Genomic DNA, 21,076 nt, shown 5'->3' with positions numbered 1-21,076 from the left:
ATGCCTAAAGCAAGACTTTGGGGCTAAGATACATACAAAGGAGCGATTTTTTTTTAACTTTATTTTCATGGGATATTATTTTGGTCTGTAGTGGAGTCAAGCTGAAGTTGCCCATGGAAGAAAGCAGTGCATGATTCATGTTCCACCATTGAAACTCGGAAAGAACCACAGGCCATGCATCGCAATCGAAGCCCAGCAGTACGCTTGTTTATACTGTACTCCGAGCTCACCGCGTCTCATCTTCCCGACAGTGATACCCAATGCTTGGGCCAAGTTCACTGTTTGGTTACCGCCTATCGTTATGCTCCTCATATACCTCACTTCGTCGTAGAAGGCTTCGCTAAATGCACGACCTGCAGAGCTTTTGATGGGCCACTGACATCCTAAAACTGAAGTGGCCCCAGCATGAAGCAGAGCTGGGATAATCCCTAGAGGTTCATCTCCAGGAGATAAGTCCTGAGTGGCTGATTCGCAGGCAATGATTGTAAAGTGCACGCCTCCTTGCGGCAAAGTGGTATTGAACAAGTCAACAACGGAGAGCTCATCTCTTCCTAGAAGGAGGTTTTCAGCATTGCTATTATCGAAAATATCTTCTCCATTGCTCAAAATGAGTGACGATTGAAGAACATCTTCTTTGCAATAGCGAGCATGGCCGTGATAGTGCAACCATGTAGCTGTGGAGGATGTCTCAATAAAACGCGATTTTGTTACTTCGGGTCCGAGGAAAACATTTCCTGGTAGAACTGTGGAAAGGGTTTGAATGTGACTGAATATAAGATTGCGCTCATTGACATGAAGAGGCTCTTCGTACACTGCGAAAAAGGCTGTAGTTTCTCCTGTATTCCGTTCTTCGCAACTCCTTTCGGAGGCGCTACGGTCTAAACACTGGCTCATTACCGCTGCGCTGGATGCGTAAACTACCAGATTGCGCTCAACTAATGGTCTTCTTTCGATAAATAAGGCGTGTAGCGGTACGTTATTTAGTTGCCCTGATGGAGAGAGCACTAAAAGATCACCTTCCGCCGAGTAATCTGTCAGCCAGTCGACAAGAGCATTCATCTCCTGGAGTAGACGATTGCCCGTCTTTTTGTTTAGAGGATGTTCAGCCATATCAGGGTATGTGAAGGCTTTAGAAATCCATGCTTCTACCTGAGTAACAGATATAGCCAACTGCTTCGTCCGGGTCGTACCGTCTAATGTCCGTACAAAGCATATTATCTGCGGATTTTCCTTTGTTTTCGATGACGGAACATACCAGTCGACAAATTTTACTCTTTCTCGGGAAAGATTTGTCCTAGAAAGTGCCATATCAAGACACACTGGATCTATTTCCAGATTCAGCGTCGTATTTCTGATTCGAGCAATCTCAGCTAGTGGAGGATACTCTTGAACGCGTTTCCTGATCGAAGTAAGTTCCCGCGCTACAAGAATGTGATTTACTCCAGGCTGGTTTAGGGCGTCTAAATGCATTTGTTCCGCCTTCAAAAGGTCACAGGCTGTTTGATCGCTATTGATTCTCTGCAGTAAATTTTGCGGAACTAATAGTTTTGCGCCGAGAGAGTCTGAGAATGCCCTGGACTTTCCTTTTTGTAGCCATGTCCAAGCTTGAGCTGAGTCATTGAGACGTAAAGCTATGCGGACTCCTAGCTTGTATATCTTGAGGCTCGAATCCTTGGCGACCAGAAGTCTTTTATTCATCAAAGAGGTCAGGCCTTCAATGGGTATGACGCTTCGTCTCATATCGTCGCATATTGTTTCTGTTTTTTGCAGTTCATCCATGAATCCACTGAGTAAATCACGCTCTAAATCTTCTGAAATCGTCGATAGTATGTCTGAAAGCAGACTGCCAAGAGCTAGAGTGCTGCGAATGATCAACTCAGAGCTGCTGGTTTGTCGCCATTGCTGAAGCGATTTATTTGCCAGGTCTAGCGCGGACAATAGCTGTGTTGTGGCATGGAGTCGTTCTTCTGCAGTGGTAGTTTTATTTTCACCCACTATTGCTCGGGAACAAAGCCATGCCTGGTGAGCATCTCTCGAGTACGCCTGCGCTTTAATCATCGGCGGCACAAATGGCAGCTTATCAAGATCGTTGAGATAATCCGTCGATAGTTTCGAGCTCTCCAAAAAATTCCCTTGGCGCATTAGCATGCTGACTTCGAGGTCTAGAAGTTCGCTTCGTTTCAGGACATCTGTTTGGCTTGGTAAAAGTTTCTTCACTCTTTCAATCCATGGTTTCTCAACTGGTGTAAACTTCAGTTCCGGGTCGTCGGATGCTCGCAAATTCTCCCATTTACCAACCAGCATACACTTTTGGACCTCTCCATCAGTATAGCCATTATCAGCGTCACTTTCAATCCACTCTTTTAGAATATCCATAGCTGATGACAGCCACTTGATGTCTTCGGCGGATTTTCTTGGGTACTGCTCAGAGATAGAGAGATGACGAAGCCCCAAGATGAAAGCAGCGTCTGAGCAAGCTTTATAAGATTGTCCAGACTTTGCAATCTCTAGGCTCTCTTCTGCGGCCTTAAGAGCTTCCATATTGTTTCCAAAACTTCCATATATCATTGACATGATGCTTGCCAAGAGTGCGTGGCTCTTTGGATCAACCTCTTCCGGAAGGTTCATGTATTGAGGCTCCAAGGCATTAAGCGCGAAACCATATTCCGACGCATTCAAATTAGCTGAGCCTGCGGCGCGCATCAGAATAGCGGTTTGTATCATTTCACTGCCCATTTCATCGGCCAACTGCTGCTGGAGCTCGATCGCATATTTGACTTGCTCGACATAGGCATCAACTTGCTCAGAGAGAGCAGTTGTGAGGCATAACATCATTTGCCCATAATGGTTGACTTCGAAATATTTTCCCACGAGATTAAGTATTTGAACGAATTTTTCTTCGGTCGAAAATGTGTGACCAAAAGAAATGCGAGTAAAATCCAAGTTAATGTTACCGAAAGCATGGGAAACTTTGTTAAAAAGTTCTTGTGCTTCTTTAAACGTGTCTTCAGCCTTTGAGCGAACTGTATCATCAGAAGATTGGAGTTGAAGTTTAAAAATCTCAGCCAAAGTGAGAGCCCTCTCTACATCCCACATATCGCCGTTCAGAACATTTAAAAAACTTTGAAGCCGATGCATTGCTTCCTCCGGGATTGCAATAAGCTGAACTTCGAAGTAAAGGAGAGAGGAAGCCTCTTGTAAACGATTCATAGCCTGCAAGGCTTGCCGTAAAGAAGAAATGGTCGTTGAAGCAGCCGCTTTGGTGACCGACTCATCAAGCAGACCGTGAACGGCGGCAGCAACCATTATTTTCCAATAGAAAGACATCATTAATACCTTGAACGTCAAATCAAATTTAGCTATCGCATGTGAACATTGAAATTGACTCACTCTGTATTCTGAGATGTGTGACGTGCTCCCACAGAACACTTCTATCTCTGGCCCTTGGGTGCTAGAAATCAGTGGACTTCTACCTTCATTTTCTCCATGACTTTCAGTGATTGTATCCAGTATGACAGGCTTATCTTAAGTTTTACAATCAGCGCTAGTCATCTAGATTGTAATCGAAACGATCATACCAAGGTTCCAAGCACTGCCAAATCGTTGCGCAATCTCGAGCGCCGTCTTGACTTTCGAGAATCTCACGACTCGTAATGTGAGAACACGCAGAAGCTCAAAAGCAACGACGTCTTCATCGTGGTTGGAAAATGGGAAACTTTCGCTCTCGATTTCGGCAGAAGATGGTCCGGGAACATTATTGCAGATATCGGTTGCCAAGCGATATTGTCCTTGGGCAAGGTATAATTGGACGGCTTCAATTGCTACGCCCCTCGAGTATCTAACATCTTGCGGCAGCTGTTCAATGAGTAGCGTTGCTTCAGCAAAGTGCCCTATAGAGCGGTAAGCTCTGATTTTGTGCCTAATGTCCTCAAGTGACAAATTAGCAGATTGTTCTGGATGGGTTTCCATTTGCTGATTATATATATGTTCCTCCTGTGTGCTGAGCGAAACAAATGACTACTTTACTCAGACGGGATCCGAGCTGTGGCGGCTGCCAGAGGTTGTAGGTGGAGAAAACCCAAGCTCTTTGGATTTTTGGATATTAGCCACTCAAATCTCTAGTATAATAGCCTTGCAGGAGCACCAAATACATTGTTACATACCTACATGAATGGACTTATGCAAGGCTGTGGTCATGCGCTGGAATGCGTTGGACTTTTGTCACTGGTGTGGCGGGGCACGATTCTTCAATCTTTAGATTCAGATATCATCATATAATAATTTCTCAGACCTTCTTTCTCATTACCAGATACTATAAATTACTTGTTCGTCGGCCATTTTCGATCATTAACTCGATGTCAGACACAATAGATCCACAAGCGCTCGGTTTTGAATGCGACTTTGTATTCTCAGATGAAGATGACGGTCTGCTGGGAATTCGGAACGACGAACGTGTGAATCGGTCACTTGCGACTCAAGATCAAATCGGCAAAACAGGCTACAGTGCCTATGTTCGTCATGTTCAATACGGTACCTACGAGAACAAGTCTGCATGTCTGCTTGGCATTGACTTCGCCTTCCGTTTCCCTCCAAAGGGACTCGGCCGCTTCTCCTCTGCAGAGATCGAAGTCACCTTTGAGAAAGCTCTAAATATCAGCAAACCTCACCTGCGCTCGACTGACGCCTCATTGGACCCTATTGTTGCCAACTTTGCACCTAGACAGATACTTGGGCAAACCAAACCGCGAGATAACCACAAAATCTTGGAGATTAGCGCACCTGTTGTCTTTCACACACCCTTCGGCCCGGCTCAGATGTCTGCCAAGTGGTCCCAAGAGACAAGTTTCACTGAGGAAGGGCGACTCGAGGTTCATGGTAACTTGGCACAAGATGACGACCATGACGATGGTGCAAATTCAGTCACATGGGACCTAACAGAGAATCCGGTTAGCAAGAACGGTATTCTCCGCTCATTCCGTGGTGTTATTGTCTTGTTTTGCCGCCCTGGCGATGCTTTTTGGATGCGCGTGTCAGTGAAACCTGTGGTAAAATTCGCACTAGATCCCCGGAAATTGTTGACTAAGAGACTTGTGGGTGATAGAGATGAGCCCGTATTGCTTAATGGGAGACAAAGCCTGGGTAACTCGTCATGTTTTGGCTACAGCGAGTTTGATGCTGAAGACTTTCCTTGGCTGGACGTGTTGAATCTACCTCAACCTTTAGGAATCAAAGATGGGGAGCTACCCTAGCGGTAGCTATCTATATAGTTACATCTTGACAACTATTGAAACAAAAGAGAGTCGGTCACTGCACTCCATTTAATCAATGTTGGCACTAGAGCGCCAATGGCATTATTCAGACTCGTAGTTTCGGCGCTGGCTTTGCAAAACATTCTTCAGCCTTAATATTGTGCGAATTATACCCATTACTACTTGTACTCCCTTTAAAGCAGCTTTGAGATAGCATTTTACATGTACCGTCATGTAGTTTGTCGATCCATAGTCCGGGAGTAACACGGAACGAATCGGCGAAGATGGTCGGTCAGAGTAAGCGGTCAATTACGGAGTAAAAATGCAGATATAATCGTAACATGACTAACCATCCATGACTCGCATCAGCCGATATACAGAACTGCAGCGAGTGTTTTAATGGCAGGAGACCTGATTGAACCTAGAGAAGCCCAGTGAGTGGACACCATAATTTAGCCAGTGATAGAAGTCTGCTAAAGGTTCAACAGCTGTAACACAGTTATAGAAGTTAAACTTATAATGGATGAGAGTCAATAAGCTTTGACGCAGAGTATGACAAGCTTGAAATATATTTTGATAACAAGCCAGATGAGATAGATGCTCTGTTATCAAGCCAGTTTCACGCAAGTTTCAGGCTTGACTGATCTAGGCGAGAAAACTGTCATAGAATACACGGGTAATGGCTCGACACCGACTGAGTTGGAAACGTCAGATGCCTTAGAAAACTAGGCCAGAATCCAGAGGAGCGTAACTTTTCGCCCCGAAACTCATCCAAATACAATGAACACGACGAATTAAGTTATACACAATCTCAAAACTAAGCCCACACTGGGCTAATGCGGAGTTGTTGCATTTGTAAGCGAATGGCATTTGTAAGAATGTATGCGGAGGTCGATCTCCGTTCACACTCTCCTCGCATTGTTATTAACACGGATGGTCATGATGAGAAGTCATTATACTTGGTCAAGATGAGGAGTCAGCACCAATGCTAGATACAAACGTGGGAATGCCGAAAGAAGCCGATGACAAGTGAGGAGCGTTGAAAATGTAAGAGGCATTCCGACATCGCAGCTAGATCTACCAACCTATCAGAGATCCGCCAAGTTGAGCAACTAGATAGTTTGGGTTTGACTATACATCTGTCAAAGGTTGAGTTCTTCTATCTCGAGCTACAGTTGTACACAACGTGTTCAATTGTTTTCGTACGTCGTGATGTGGCAGCTAATACTATCACAATATTCCGGACTGGGCCAGCCATGATTCTCTACATTCGGGGGCAATTCCAGGGGATGTTGTCAAATGTATAAGTTCAGCCCGCTGTTGTTTAGTATCTTCATCGTAAACAACTAGGTGATAAGACCCCACGTATGCAATTAAGCTGTTGGGTATATCCTACGATATCTTATGCCGCTGTATTCCGTGAGCTCATGCCGTTTACCGAGGCTGAGTTTCTGGTTCTCAAAACCCTTGTTCGTACTTCTACTTTAGTATTCTTGTATAAGTTATAAGCTATTGCCCAGACTTCAAAACGTGTATCATCTACTGTTATATTTTGATAAACTACACATCTTAATTGTGTAGAACTCATTAAACCTCTGTTCTATAATCCGCATACTTCTTTCCGATAATGCAACCAAAGAACCACAAAGAAAGGCCGTTTGTCGTCTGGCTTGGCTGCCCGAGACATGACGGAGGAGAATATCTCTCAGACTTTCGTAATGAGTTCGACTATACTGTACGTAGATTACGTTGCGTTAACAGGCAATTAAAGATAATTGGCTGATCCAAGCTCTACCAGATCCTCGAAGCCGATAACCGCCAAGAAGTAAAAGAAAAACTCCCGGCTCTCATAGCTAAGCATGGTCCTATCGACGCTTTTATTGTACCGATGGGCACAATGACGTATGCGCCTTTCGACCAAGACCTTTTCGGTCCATTAGCTTCCGAGTGTGGTATCATCACCTCGTCAAAAGCGGGATACGACGAGTTTGACGTTGAATGGATAACGAGTCAGGGAATCTGGCTATGTAATACGACCAACGCAATAGTCGAATCAACGTCTAACATGGCTATATTCCTAACTCTCGCTGCCGTACGCGATACGTATCGCACAGAGCAGACGCTCCGCAACGGTGCTTGGACCAGCGTTCTATATCCCACTCACGATATCACGGGTATGACAATTGGTATTGTTGGAATGGGCAAAGTTGGAAAGCGAGTGGCTTCAAAGGCGAAGGCTTTCAACATGCGCGTCAAGTATTTCAATCGTCATCGATTGAGCGACCAGGAGGAGGCCTTATACAGCGCCTCGTATTGCGACTCTCTACATGCTTTACTGAGCGTGTCGGATATTATATCGATCAATTGCCCACTCAATGAGGATACTCGCAATCTCATTTCCACAGCCGAGTTTGCGGCAATGAAAGATGGTTCGTATTTGATCAATACTGCCCGTGGAGCCATTATCGATGAAGATGCGTTGATCCAGGCTCTTGAGTCCGGCAAAATTGCCCGAGCTGGGCTTGATGTGTTTTGCAACGAACCTCATATCAACAGCTATTTCCAAAGGAGCGACAAGGTCATATGTCAGCCCCATATGGGTGGCGTTACCCAGGATGCTTTTCGGCTTGCTGAGATAGAATGCCTTGAAAATATTCGGGCATACTTTAAAACCGGGAAACCTATTACTCCGATCAATGATCCCTCGGCTCAATTTCAGAAAGAATTAACAGTGAGCAGAGTCAGCTATATATCTCACAACTGAGCAAAATCGTACCATGTGGGATTGTAAGATTGAAGTCTGTAGCCACCACCCTGATAAAGCAAAATTGACATCGTTCCGAGTCAGATTGTTATTTGGTGGATTATTTTAGCCAATTCTGATGCATTTTTGGGGGGATATCTGTAACTCCTCGTCCCAAGGAGGTTATTCAGAACAAATACTGTCGACTTTATTGCATTATTAAGCTCACATCTTTGAGCTTCTTCCACAGACCCTGAACAAATTGTTCTCCAACATATAATAGAGACGAGAACGCTATTTAGTTGAGCCCTTATCTGTAGGCTAGATATAGGGCACAGCGGAAATCATTTGAAATACAGCTTCAATATCAGTAGTTAGAACTACAGTTATGCGCAAGCTACACTATGCAGCCTGTGAGCAGGGGATTGTGAGGATACGGTAACATTAGCAACTTGATATATGTAAATCCACCACACGGAAGCTCCGGCTTTGGCTCTAATAACTTCTACGAATTATCGAATTAAGAAGCCATAGTTACGGGGCGACTCGATAATTTCTGAGCCAAGATCCAAAATCTTTCCGTTCTGATGTTCCTATTTATAGGCATAATCCTCGTGGCTTAAATAGCTGGGATACTAGGGACTCCACGGCGTCATAATGGCTCGAGTTGTCTGCATTTCTGGTGACGCTAGGAGACTAACCAAACGTCAGCGACGACCCAAAGAGACATGATAAAGAAGCTAGACTATTTACTCTATGGCGATTGCCGAGACTGTATTTTTTGAAAGCCTACGAGAAAGCGCATCGCTTTATGTGTCACCAATCATGGTAATATTATGTTAATTGCGCTACAATAATTTATCCTCTACTATTTCCCCGCACTAGAAAAAAAGGGAGAGAAAATCTCACAGAGGACAAGTGCGTATAAGTAGAAAGCAGTAATAATCTGTACAAAGCTCACTGTTGAGTTCAAATATTATATGGTACAGCCAGGTATAGCAGCGGAAGAGTATTTAACTCACATAACTCTCTTCAACTATGCACTGGCTTTCTTTCATAAAGAAGACTTTTGATGTTAGTAGTTGAGAAAGATTATTCACATTTTGACAGAATATCACCGAATACGCACGGGATTTATATCAACCCATGTATGATACGACATCACGCACGAATGGAATGCTATAGCTACAGTTGGACCTCAGGAACCTTGTGACTTTAATTGTGGACCTTGTTAGTTTGTGCTCGAAACGTGTGAAAAAAAGAATCATTGTTTAAGACAGCAACAGGGTAACTTTTCTGTGGCTGCAAGCTCACAGAACTGAAAATGGACACCTCCCTAAATAAGTAATTAAGAAGTGGACCTCCTGCCTGACAAGGAAATCCGCCACAGCTGGTTCCTGAATCTGAAAACGAGTCGTATTCCCGACTGACGTATTTACAATGAAATACGCCTTAATTTTGGAGCTTTCTGGTGTCTTCAGTAGCAGACAGAGTAAAATGTTTTTACCTAGACTGTTGGCCGACTTGTTCGTTTTGTGTTATTTTCTTACTTATCCACCATCATGCGCCGTATTAGCACGTGTTTACCCTCCGAGGAAACGCTGTCCCAGCTGATCCGGCTAGTTTGGGACTTGTAAATCTAGTCATACGCGCACTTGAACTCTGGATCGGCTCTGTTTTGGTTGCTATGATTGGGCAAAGAACGTCAAATAGATCATCTCACAGCGACATCTTCCCCTCGCTTCGGCTTCGGCAGGGATTTCCCCACACGAATGCAACTCTGTGATTCCCGTGAGCAACAACGAGAGCGCAATCCCGCTCCAATCACAAGGGATCTGCTCACCAGAGAACAGGCTTAATGCGCAGCTTCGTCGGTGTCATGTTTTGGAAGGCCGCTTCTCGGCTTTAAGCACAAATTCCTGAAGCGAGATCAAGCTTGGAAGGATAATGAAATGCAGCTCGAATGATGCTCTGATTTGGACATGTGATGTTGCCTCAGGACGGCTTTAATCCCCGACATTAACAAGGTTTCCCCACGATGGCAGTGGATACTTGTTTGATCCTTCTTCAGGCAGCGCTGGAATATCTGTTGCTATTGGTACGCTTGGTGGAAATTCCCGCACGGGCCAAATTGAGCAAGCCGAAAGGAAGCTATTCGAGTAGCCTGGTGACTAGTGAAGCGGTATTCTGTTTCAAGCGTTGGGTAGAATCTGGTTAATATCGAGCCGGGACTGGGGTAGTCCGTCATAGTCTCCGATGACGCCGGTAGTTGAAAGGAACGCCTAGATGAAGGGTGTAAGTAAGGGCTAAGTAAAGCCGAATATATTACCAATTCTTGAGGGGTTTTTGTTAGTTGAATTCCAGTAAATATGATACTCCTTCTGCTTACACCTTTCCTTCTTTTGGTGGGCTGCATTATCGAAACTCAATTTATTGAAACTCAATGGGTTTTTAGCCGGATTTATTTCTTTTGTTGAGCTCTCTATAAAGTTTAAAATCAGCTTAGTAAAATGCCGCTAAGACACGAACTGAGTAAGAGCTTGTTGATCTTGTCTTCGATCCGTCTACAGTAAGACCCGTGCCTTGGCGGTGACCTCATGCCCTGGCTGTCATGAGATGCGTTGTGCCAGATGTTGAAGAACGGAAAACAAGGCACAAGAGCACAATATACACGGGACTATGTCGGTCTTTTTAAATTAATGTTCAAGACTACTGTAGCCTGCATGATGATTTAGATCCTATTAAGAGCAGGGCACGCCCATGGGTAGCATTCGCAAACATATGCGATACTTCATCCATGACTACAAAGGCAATCTCCTGCCTCTTTTGTGTTAGATGTTCTTACGATTACTCAAAAGAAGACCATTCATTAGGTTTGAGACGGCGCACAGGTAAACAGGATAGTCATTGTGTAGCTTAAAAGCCCAACGATATCGCCCTCTTGCCCCAGAATCAGATCAACATTCTCGTCGATCCATCTCATTGTGACCCTACACAACAACACTACGCTCTGATATGTTCTCTCGAGTGAACCACCGACGCTCTGGCGTCCTGACTTTTGGCCTCGTTGCCACTGGTTCTCTTGTTGCTGCAGGGCCTTGTGATATCTACGCATCTGGTGGGACACCATGTGTTGCTGCGCATAGCACGACACGCGCTTTATACGGAGCTTATTCTGGGTCGCTATATCAAGTATCACGCGGTTCTGATGGTGCTACAACTAATATAGCGCCGCTGTCTGCTGGTGGTGTTGCCAATGCCGCTGCTCAAGATTCATTCTGTGCTGGCACGACTTGCCTTATCACCACCATCTATGACCAGTCTGGTCATGGCAATCACCTTACCCAGGCTCCGCCCGGAGGTGCTGCAAGCGGCCCTCTGCCTGGTGGTTTTGACAATCTGGCCAGCGCGTTTGCAGCACCGGTTCGGTTGAATGGCCAAAAGGCATATGGTGTCTTCATCGCGCCTACAACTGGATATCGTAACAACGCTGCTAATGGTACGGCCACGGGCGATGGATCAGAGGGCATGTATGCCATCTTTGACGGAACTCATTATAATACGGCTTGTTGCTTTGACTATGGCAACGCTGAGACCAATAGTCGCGACACGGGTAATGGCCATATGGAAGCCATCTACTTTGGCACTGGAGATGGCTCTGGTCGTGGCACTGGTTCTGGTAGTGGTCCGTGGATCATGGCAGATCTTGAGAACGGCCTGTTCTCAGGTCTTAGTCCTATCAATAACCCTGCAGACCCGACCATAAACTTTCGGTTTGTCACTGCAATTATCAAGGGTGAGCCAAATCAGTGGGCCATCCGTGGAGGCGATGCTACATCCGGAACACTTTCGACATTCTACAGCGGAGCCCGCCCTTCGGGTGGTTATAACCCAATGAGCAAAGAGGGTGCTATTATTCTCGGCACTGGTGGAGATAACAGCGATGGCGCCCAAGGCACGTTCTATGAAGGCGTCATGACGTCTGGCTATCCATCAGACAGCACCGAGGCCTCGGTTCAGGCCAATATTGTGGCTGCCAAATATGTCTATGACACTTCGTTGATGACTAGCGGTCCTGCTCTTACCGTCGGCTCCTCCATCTCACTGAGGGCTACGACTTCTTGCTGCACAACACGTTATATTGCGCACACAGGTGCCACTGTTAACACTCAAGTTGTCTCATCGTCTAGCAGCACTTCCCTTAAGCAACAAGCTAGCTGGACAGTCCGTACAGGTCTCGGAAACAGTGCCTGTTTCTCTTTCGAATCTGTTGATACCCCTGGAAGCTTCATCCGCCACTCCAACTTTCAGCTTATGCTTAATGCCAACGACGGCAGCAAGCTCTTCCACGAAGACGCCACGTTTTGTCCGCAGGCCGGTCTCAACGGCCAGGGCAATTCCTTCCGCTCGTGGAGCTATCCTACCCGCTATTGGCGTCACTTCAATGCATTGCTTTATATCGCGGCCAATGGCGGCGAGCACGATTTTGATTCAACTACATTGTTCAACGACGACGTGAGCTTCGTCGTCAGCGCGAGCTTTGCTTAATTCATCAATACTGTACAGGATTTCTGTAGCATTTGTCTCATTCGCGTCCCTCGCAAGTTGTTTTCTGACTAGCCCGTTTACTGTCATCTACACGGAAAAGAGGAACATTGTATATAGACATAAAGTCCAGCTTGAATATAGTAGACATCAAATAAACTTTGACATATATAAATGATTCTTGTTGTTCGGGCCTTTTTGCGCATGTATTTTGAGTTTGGCCTTGAGCCTTCATCGGCTATACCTTGTGGCCTGAATCTTCGAGGTTTGACTTGATCGGCTGTGGCTGATCGGGTTGAGCTGCGGATGGATTCTGGACTTTGACACAAACACTGGGGTGTAGCTTTGCTTTGACCTAGCTTTACTGACCCTCTTGATAATGAATATAACCGTATTAATTAACATTTGCCAATAGTTCAAATTAAATTGAGTGACCTTATTTCTGTTTAAAGTCTCTTCCTGATACACAATACACTGTATCTACAGGAAGTCGCTACTGACAGGTCTACATCTGTTACGCTCCTAGTCGCTCTTCGAAATAGACTGAAAACATGTTGCTTTATTGCCCGTTATGCTTTGGTGATCGCATTGATGAGGTCAAGTAGTTGACTTAGTCGAATTCCTTCGTGATCCAGCTGTCTATAAGCCGCCGGCCGTGGAATTTATTGCAAAACGTTTTTTTCAGAGCACCATTGCGATAGGCGAGCCTCATCAGCGAGGCGATCTGAGCTCGGTCGACATCTCTGTGGAACATCTTAACAGCTAGCTCTATGCAGCATCTCGATTGCATGGAGTGACCGTTGCCAATATTTTCATGACAGCATGGGCAGTGGTGTTACATAATTTTGTCAAGAGCTCAGAGGTATGCTTCGGCTATCTTGTATCTGGTCGAGATGTTCCTGTAGAAAGGATCGAAGACGCAGTTGGGTTCACATAAATCTCGTCCCTTGCAAATGTACGATACCGCAAGACAGTTCGCTACAGCAGCTACTATAGATGTTCACGAAGATTTTGTAAGAAGTTCACCTAACCAGAGCTTCACTCTTACGAATTTTCCGGATGGGGAATTCCAAGCGAGATCTCTATTTAATACTGCAATCTATTTCCAAACAGACGACTCTTCTAATCAGGAAATAGCTCCAGACAAGACAATTTCTTCGGAAAGATTATGGTCAAAAGATCCCACAGAGGTTAGTTATTCTTTGACGAATATAGGTAAAGGTCAGAAAGCTAACATTTATACAGTACGATATTGTGCTAGGTGTCTCTGACAGAGGTGACGCACTACTGGTATCTCTATATTTCTACAGTAGGAGGATTCCAGAGACTGAAGCTAAAGCTATCACCATAGTCTTTAGCCATGTGATTGCTTCCATAATCGATGAGCCAGAGCACACTATCCAGCAGGTCTTACCAAGGTATCGTTCATAGTTACTTTAGCTAGCCGTTCAGCGTCATTTATTCATTTCTTTAGGTAGGTTTCTCAATATCAGTTTGGCTTAGATAGGATTTAAATTAGTATTGATATGATTTAACCTCATGAAACCGTGACTGTCACATTCCCCTGAAATTTCTCACTAGAGTTACCTACGAGCACAGTGAACTCTCCAGGCTCAACAACATACTGCATCTTTCGGTTCCAAAGGCCCCAGTCTTCCACAGCAAGATCAATTTTGACAGTTGTAGACTTACCAGCCTTGACAGTGACCTTTTTGAAACCCTTCAGCTGGTAGCGTGGTACCTCAACAGACGCCAACACGTCCTTGACATAAAGTTGAACAACCTCTGCACCATCTCGCTTCGACGTGTTCGTCACTTTAACAGAGACAGTTACAGTATCAGAAGCGGAAACGCGAGACTTGGAAACGGAAATATTGGAGAATTTGAATTGGCTGTACGAGAGGCCGTATCCGAATTCGTAAAGTGCCGTTGGATTCTCCAGTACATATGTGCTACCAAATACAATGGTGCCGTTGTCATACACATGGCCGGGGTTGGGATACGACCGCGCAGAGTTGAGGTAATCGTAATAGATGGGCAGAGTTCCAACATCATAAGGGAAACTCACAGAGAGTTTACCGGAAGGGTTGACGTTGCCGTACAAAACGTCTGCAAGAGCGTAGCCGCCCTGTTCGGACTGATAGAATTGCTGAACAAGAGCAGATGCCTCCTCTGATATCCATGGCTCTGTTATGGGCTTTCCGGAGCTGTATACAACAATCGTGGGCTTTCCAGTGCCGATAATGGCCTTGACTAGGCGAGGCATGGCACCGACGAGGTTCAAGTTGCTCACGTCAATGTGCTCGCCAGTAGTCGCATTGAAGCCACTCCAAAGCTCATTCTGGTCTCGCGACCAGGTGCCAACGACGACGATGGCGACATCCGATGCTTCGGCGGCAGCAATGGCTTCATCAAATCCGGATTCATCGTTGGACCAACGCTCGCATCCTTTGGCGTAAGTGACTTTGCCTTTGCTGACAGAGTTGATACCATCGAGAGGGGTGACGCCTCGGGTCATTGCAGTGTGAATTACGTAGTCTCCGTACTACCCAGGCATGCATTAGCCAACTATTCTTGAATGAACCCCAATCTCGATTTCAAGATACTCACATTAACATAGCCATGGGCCATGGGACCAATCACAGCGACATTCGCATCCTTCTTCAAAGGTAGAACGTTTTCGTGGTTCTCAAGGAGCACGATGCTCTCCGAGTCAAGCTGTCGGGCTATTTGCTTGTGCTCTTTGGTGTTGATGTATTTGAAGATGTCTTTGTCAGAAACGCCAGTAAAAGGCTTCTCAAAAAGTCCCAGGGTGAATTTCGAGAGAAGCACACGGGAAACGGCGGTATCCAATACGTTCTCACTCAATTTCCCAGATTCGATCAGTTCAGGGATAGACTCGAAGCTATAATAGCCACCACCCATCTCGACATCGTTGCCAGCAGGCAGAGCCTATAACCATTAGTTCTCTGTATATGAGAAAGCGTAACGTCTCCAGCGTACCTCTAGAGTGATACAATCGTTGTCCTCAATCTCACAGACATAAAATGCATTAGCAAGGCGAGCAGTGCCACCAGCGTCGGAAGTAACAAAATATTTATAGCCCCATTCGCCTCGAAGAATGTCAGTAAGGACTTCCGAGTTCGCAACAATTGGGACGCCATCGTATGAATTGTAAGACGACATGATAGAAGTAGCACCACTATCGATAATGGCTCTTTTAAATGGTGGAAGATAGAGGGATCTTAGTTCACGTTCACCTCCGTGCACCGGGGAAGTGTTGATACCCTGCTCCGGTGATGCAAAAGCAGCCTTTCATTGAAGAACTAGCAATTAGCCGGTTTCTTTCAGAATAAATTAACAAAATCTGACGTACAAAATGCTTGATTGTTGCCGAGACACCTTGTTCCTGAAGTCCTTTGGCAAAGCTGTATGCCATCTCTCCCGTCCTGACGACATATATTAGTGCACGGTCAAAAGGCATACCGTGGGTAAGAAGACGTACAAATAAGGATCTTCACTAAAGCATTCCTCCACTCGGCCATATCTCAACTCTCGGGCAAGATCAGCCAGCGGAGCGAAAAGCTGATTGACTCCAAGGGCTAGACTTTCCGTCGCAATGGCCCTCGCCATTTCTTCGACGAGTTCAGGGTTAAATGAGCACGCCATGCCAATTGGGGAATTGAAAATGGTAGCATTCAACCCTAAAAATCCGTGAAGGCCTTCGCTCTGAACAAAAGCAGGAATGCCTGGAAGGCGTTAATAGGAGCTGATCAGGAAATTCCAAAACACCAAGTCTGACCTAATTCTGTTTCTTTGGTCAGGTAATCCTGTGCCAGCTGGGCAGCCTTCTTAACCGTCGTCATGTTGGTATAATAACCCGTCCAGACCGAGTTGGCTCGGTACTCCATGTTCCACTCGAGACCCGTTTTGTTGAACGTGCCGTATGTGAGATCGAGGTAGTTGGACATGTCGCCTTGGATCAATTGAGCCATCTTTTCCTTGACAGACATGCGCTTGAGCAGATCTGATACTCTGTCATCAATTGAGGCGTGAGGGTTCTTGTACAATGGCTGATTTGCTGTGGCCTGGCCAACGGCCGCCAAGGCCGCGGTACAGAGGCATATGGACGATTTCATTGTGAGCTTGGTGAAGAAGGGGGGCCGTCAATCAGAGGTGTAAACTCTGAATCCATGAGTAGAACCTCATGGGCTCGAGTGCAGACTATTTACCATCTTGGGCTCACGGGTAATTGCTGTCATCGCAGCTGGGGTGACGAGATGAGTTTAAGTATAGGCATGAGTCTGCACTTTAACGTACATAATTGTAGTCATTTATCCGGAGGGGTTGGTCTTGTTCGGACTTTCCGCGATGGAGCTTTGGACTGTTCTTTTGTAATATCTGCGCAGCTGTGAGCGATCCTCCAACACCTGGCCTTTGTGGTTAGATCTAGGCTGTGACTTTAGGCGAATCATATTGTTCTATTCTCCTCAACCGAACAAAGATCGCTAGGGGTCTACGAGGAATGGCATGTTCTCAAAGGTGCCGATAGCGTTAACCAAGGTTGTCGAGGATTCCAACGGAAGAGCGACATCCGTATTGTTTGTATGAGGTTAGTTCTTCGCCGGTAGCTGTATCCGGAGCTCCGCCTTCATCACCGGCACAGCTAAGAGTCTATTTAAATGCTGCAAATAGCATAAAGCCATATACCGAGTGCCCAGATTCACATCCATAAACATGCTTTAGTTCCAAGTGGCTAACCAAAGAACATCGTTGTTGGTGGCACATAACCTGCATACCCCGGAATGATTGGTATCCGCTGATTGGCGCGCGTAGTTTCTAAGCTGCCGGGTCTTCTTTGATCTTCTGCCTGGGCAATCAAAAACTCGATGCAGGATTCAATATGCTCTCTTTCTATCAATGGCTGTGCGTGTAGGAGGTGATTAATTTCTGCTTCCGCTAAAGATACATAGCCATAGCAGCAGGAATTAGACGGATAGAGCTACAATAACGCAGACTAGCATACACTAGAGAAATATAGCTAGAGTAACAGATGCCAAGAAAAAAATAATAATAGCAGTAGCAGATATTCAAAGAGCCGAGTATCTATTACCTACAAGGCAAGAAGTAAATGAAGGCTTCTTTACGCGTGCTGTTCCGACACTTCAACCTCACGTAGTCGTTGGAGTGTTGAATAGGTATTCTCTTGATCAGTCCTCTTAACTCGTTGCAAATCAAGACAGCTGTTCCTCCCCAAAGAGAGATAAAAGTGAAAATTATGTATATATAGTCTATATACAGAAACCTATATTACATCTCTGAGAATTCCAAAATGCTACCCTTCGACCTCGCCTTTCAAATACCTTTGCCAGCCACAGAAGAACACTGCTGGTCGGACTTGAATTTGTCCGGCTTACAGGGCTAGATATAACTCACCTAGCTTGCGGCCCTGAATATCACGATTGATATTATATATCGTCATTCATTGAGAAGAAAATTGTCAAAAATTGGTTGTTAATGTAAAAAAACAGTATGGGGTGACGTTGTCTTACATATCATATCCCATCTTTTGATGGTTCTCACATGTGAATTCGGGGCACCTCAGCTCGAAGGCGCTACACTGTTTGAGGCTCGTAGCCCAACAGTCATTGCCAGGAACTAGATAGACAGTACTTGGCACCCACGCTAAGTTGATGTGCGCAAACAGGTATACCATATCCGTTATGCTGCTACGCCACAGTGCGCTAATTCCATCGTACAGCGTTATGCTCTAGTTAAATAGATGCAAGTCATATAAATAGACAACCGCCCCAAACGATGATGTAGCAAAGAATATTTGTCAATTAACATAGCTGCTCTTATACAGAGAATCCAATTGACCAACCACGACTACTAGTTCCATCAAGCGTCTGCCGGCGAAAGCAATGATGTCGAGTGGAGAGTGCCCATCACAAGCCAACACCACTGATAAGCCGCGCTCGAGGCAAAGAACCTTCAAGCCAGCCCCAGTTCTCGAAGTACCAGACATTGAGGAAAACGCGCCGGAGAGAAAACGGATTCTTAATGTGCTGGCACAGCGCAGATACAGTTAGTGGTACCTCCCGGTGTTGCACCAACGGCAACGCTGTCAGTTTCCCGTCATTTGCTTACCCGTGAGTGTAGGAGAGAAGAAGCGCCTGCGACGACAAAAAGAAAAGAACAATGGAAACGGCCAGGAAAGCAAAGAAAACAACAATGTTATAGGCGAATCACAGAGCAATAATGATAGAGAGATTGAGGCTGAAATCATCTCGACCTCTAGCCAGTCTCCTGCTGCTGGTGGCTTGAACGAGATTGACCTCGGCATGTGGACTACGACCATATTCGGCAACAACATGAGCAGCAATTCATCGATGCCATTGTTGCTTTCAAATACAGTAAACATTCCGAATTTCTCATCTGCATCAATAACAGGGGAAAGCTCTGGAGAGGAGGGTTTCATTTTCAGCAACGGTGAAAGCCTCGATGGAAATTTGACGGATATGATGCCACCAACTTGGGACAGCACTTCTCCATCGTCATCATCGTCGGATGGAAGCTTTGCCGATAGCTATCTCTTACCTGTTCACGAACTTACTCTATTGCGGGCGGTATTGAGAATATCAGAGCGCATTGGTTGCGGCCAACAGCTTTGGAATCTGGAGGCCGTCTCTCCGTTCTCCCAGGGAATCGCCACGCCGAGCGAGCAACTCCCCGCCGCATGGAAGCCAACTGCCTCTCAGATTCTGGTTCCGCATCACCCAATGCTGGATTTTCTGCCGTGGTCGGAAGTTCGTGATAGGGTGATAAACATATTTTCGATGCCCGATGAGATGCGGCCTCCCAATGCGAAGGGCCCGCTTGCCTTGGTCAACTTTGCGTACGACTTTGAGGATAACGCAGAGGGTATTCGTATCTATGGCGGTGATCCGTATGATCCAAATAGCTGGGAGGTGGGCCAGGTGTTTTTTGAACGATGGTGGTTCATATTTGACAGAGATGTCATTGAGAATAGCAACCGCTGGCGTCAATTGAGAGGAGCGCCGCCGCTGGCATTGAAGGGGACACCATCATGAGAGCCGGGCTCGATGCGTCACCTATCCTCCACTCTCTTTTTGAAACAGCGGAGATAAGGCTATGAGAACGAGAGTCCCGGACCTATATCTTTGGCGAAGAGCATGACAGCTCACTCTGCGTGAGACCGAGGACGATCAGCCAGCTTCGGCCATTTGTAGATGCAGAGGCCCGAAGTAATCCTGGCTAGTATTATCTGCCAACACGGTTGTGAGATATCCTAGCACTATATAAGACGGCAAACAAGCGGGTGCCTGCATCAGGCATGAGGGGAACGAGAGAGTAGGCGTGAAGTCAGACAAGGCGCTCAGTATTGTATGTACAACAGTCATGAGATTACGTGTCGAGATATATCACTGCAAATCTACGTGGAGTCTCGACCCCGATATCAGATACGAGTACTACATGTATACTATCTTCGATACTAGCAGCGATGAAGCCTGTTCGGTGAATTCTGTCGGTGGATTTCGGGGTTGCATCGCGGATTACCTACATGTACATACTTGGACACACGCACACCGCTGTGGGCTTACACGGGCCGTTGCCAGCAGGGTTGGTTGGTTGCTTCAAACTACAGCACCGATATCAAGCTGCGGGATGATTCCCCAAGTAACTTGAAAATAAGCTACCTAGGTTTCACATAGTAGTGCAAATAATCCACCGAGGCACAAGTAGGCGGCCGGCTACACACTGTATATGCAGCGTAGGGGACGGACCAGACAGGCAGACCATGCGAGGATGCGTTGAAGAGATGACGGCTACAGTGTTTATATACCCGTGAAACTGTATCCGGGCATGGAATGCTCCCATTTTGACTTTTATTACCTGCGGGAAGCTCAGATAGCACGACCATCTACCTCGGTGTTGCTTGATTCAGCCTTAAATCTGACGGCTGGACCCTTGATTTCGTCATTGGCAACGCATTTGGAGTATACTGATCTGACTTTTGTAGATTTCGAATGTAAATAGGATCGCATTCTCGCACTTTGTAACAAGACAGGCGAAGGTGACCATAGGTGATGTAGTATCGGAGCACAGTGTGTAATTAATACGGAGTCGTGGGATGAAGTGCGGGTGAGATGCTGTCAGACGGGGAGGAAGTAGAGTGGATGTACCGGGTACCTCCACATGCGACTTTTACGACAGCGGGGGAGGGGTGCTCAACAAATTGATGAATGAGATGAATCACATGGAAACACCTGGATTGACTACAGGATATGGACTTGTTGATTAGGCTAATCTTTACCTGTAATAGATGCTTGTTTGCTTTGAATTAATTGAAAAAGATTGTTGCTTTAGTTTCCATCGATTGCTGTCGTTCAAGTTTGTTTGCGGGTACGTTATGCCATCTTGTAATCAATCAATCAATCGATCAATCAGCTCACCATTGCAAGACTCGGAGATATTCCCCATGTGGAACAACAAGACAACGGCGCTATGGATGGTC

General features: G+C 45.8%; 7 protein-coding genes across 7 annotated transcripts; 4 read left to right on the top strand and 3 right to left on the bottom strand.

Annotated features, from left to right (window-relative positions):
• Positions 1–135: 135 nt before the first annotated feature.
• T069G_01195 (CHAT domain-containing protein) lies at positions 136–3,306 on the bottom strand (the record flags this gene model as incomplete). The annotated part of the gene is made up of 1 exon (XM_056168405.1): positions 136–3,306. One exon carries the CDS (start codon positions 3,304–3,306, stop codon positions 136–138), a length of 3,171 nt encoding a protein of 1,056 aa, XP_056033721.1.
• A 246-nt stretch (positions 3,307–3,552) lies between these two features.
• On the bottom strand, positions 3,553–3,969 carry T069G_01194 (uncharacterized protein; the record flags this gene model as incomplete). The annotated part of the gene is made up of 1 exon (XM_056168404.1): positions 3,553–3,969. One exon carries the CDS (start codon positions 3,967–3,969, stop codon positions 3,553–3,555), a length of 417 nt encoding a protein of 138 aa, XP_056033720.1.
• Positions 3,970–4,355: 386 nt separating this feature from the next.
• T069G_01193 (uncharacterized protein) lies at positions 4,356–5,249 on the top strand (the record flags this gene model as incomplete). Its single annotated transcript, XM_056168403.1, has 1 exon — positions 4,356–5,249. The coding sequence occupies one exon, from the start codon at positions 4,356–4,358 to the stop codon at positions 5,247–5,249; it is 894 nt and encodes a 297-aa protein (XP_056033719.1).
• Positions 5,250–6,876: 1,627 nt separating this feature from the next.
• On the top strand, positions 6,877–8,013 carry T069G_01192 (d-isomer specific 2-hydroxyacid dehydrogenase, NAD binding domain-containing protein; the record flags this gene model as incomplete). Its single annotated transcript, XM_056168402.1, has 2 exons — positions 6,877–6,984; positions 7,048–8,013. 2 exons carry the CDS (start codon positions 6,877–6,879, stop codon positions 8,011–8,013), a joined length of 1,074 nt encoding a protein of 357 aa, XP_056033718.1.
• A 2,994-nt stretch (positions 8,014–11,007) lies between these two features.
• Positions 11,008–12,540, top strand: T069G_01191 (alpha-L-arabinofuranosidase b, catalytic domain-containing protein; the record flags this gene model as incomplete). The annotated part of the gene is made up of 1 exon (XM_056168401.1): positions 11,008–12,540. One exon carries the CDS (start codon positions 11,008–11,010, stop codon positions 12,538–12,540), a length of 1,533 nt encoding a protein of 510 aa, XP_056033717.1.
• Positions 12,541–14,074: 1,534 nt separating this feature from the next.
• T069G_01190 (fibronectin type III-like domain-containing protein) lies at positions 14,075–16,676 on the bottom strand (the record flags this gene model as incomplete). The annotated part of the gene is made up of 6 exons (XM_056168400.1): positions 14,075–15,082; positions 15,148–15,489; positions 15,541–15,849; positions 15,914–15,986; positions 16,043–16,286; positions 16,340–16,676. The coding sequence occupies 6 exons, from the start codon at positions 16,674–16,676 to the stop codon at positions 14,075–14,077; spliced, it is 2,313 nt and encodes a 770-aa protein (XP_056033716.1).
• Positions 16,677–18,461: 1,785 nt separating this feature from the next.
• Positions 18,462–19,631, top strand: T069G_01189 (uncharacterized protein; the record flags this gene model as incomplete). Its single annotated transcript, XM_056168399.1, has 2 exons — positions 18,462–18,624; positions 18,700–19,631. The coding sequence occupies 2 exons, from the start codon at positions 18,462–18,464 to the stop codon at positions 19,629–19,631; spliced, it is 1,095 nt and encodes a 364-aa protein (XP_056033715.1).
• Between the last annotated feature and the right edge of the window lie 1,445 nt (positions 19,632–21,076).

The sequence above is a fragment of the Trichoderma breve genome, chromosome 1 (genome assembly GCF_028502605.1).
Source record: "Trichoderma breve strain T069 chromosome 1, whole genome shotgun sequence".
In the NCBI taxonomy this organism is placed as follows: Eukaryota; Fungi; Ascomycota; class Sordariomycetes; order Hypocreales; family Hypocreaceae; genus Trichoderma; species Trichoderma breve.
Note: the sequence above shows the minus strand (reverse complement) of the source record. Positions and strands in the feature narration are given on the sequence as shown.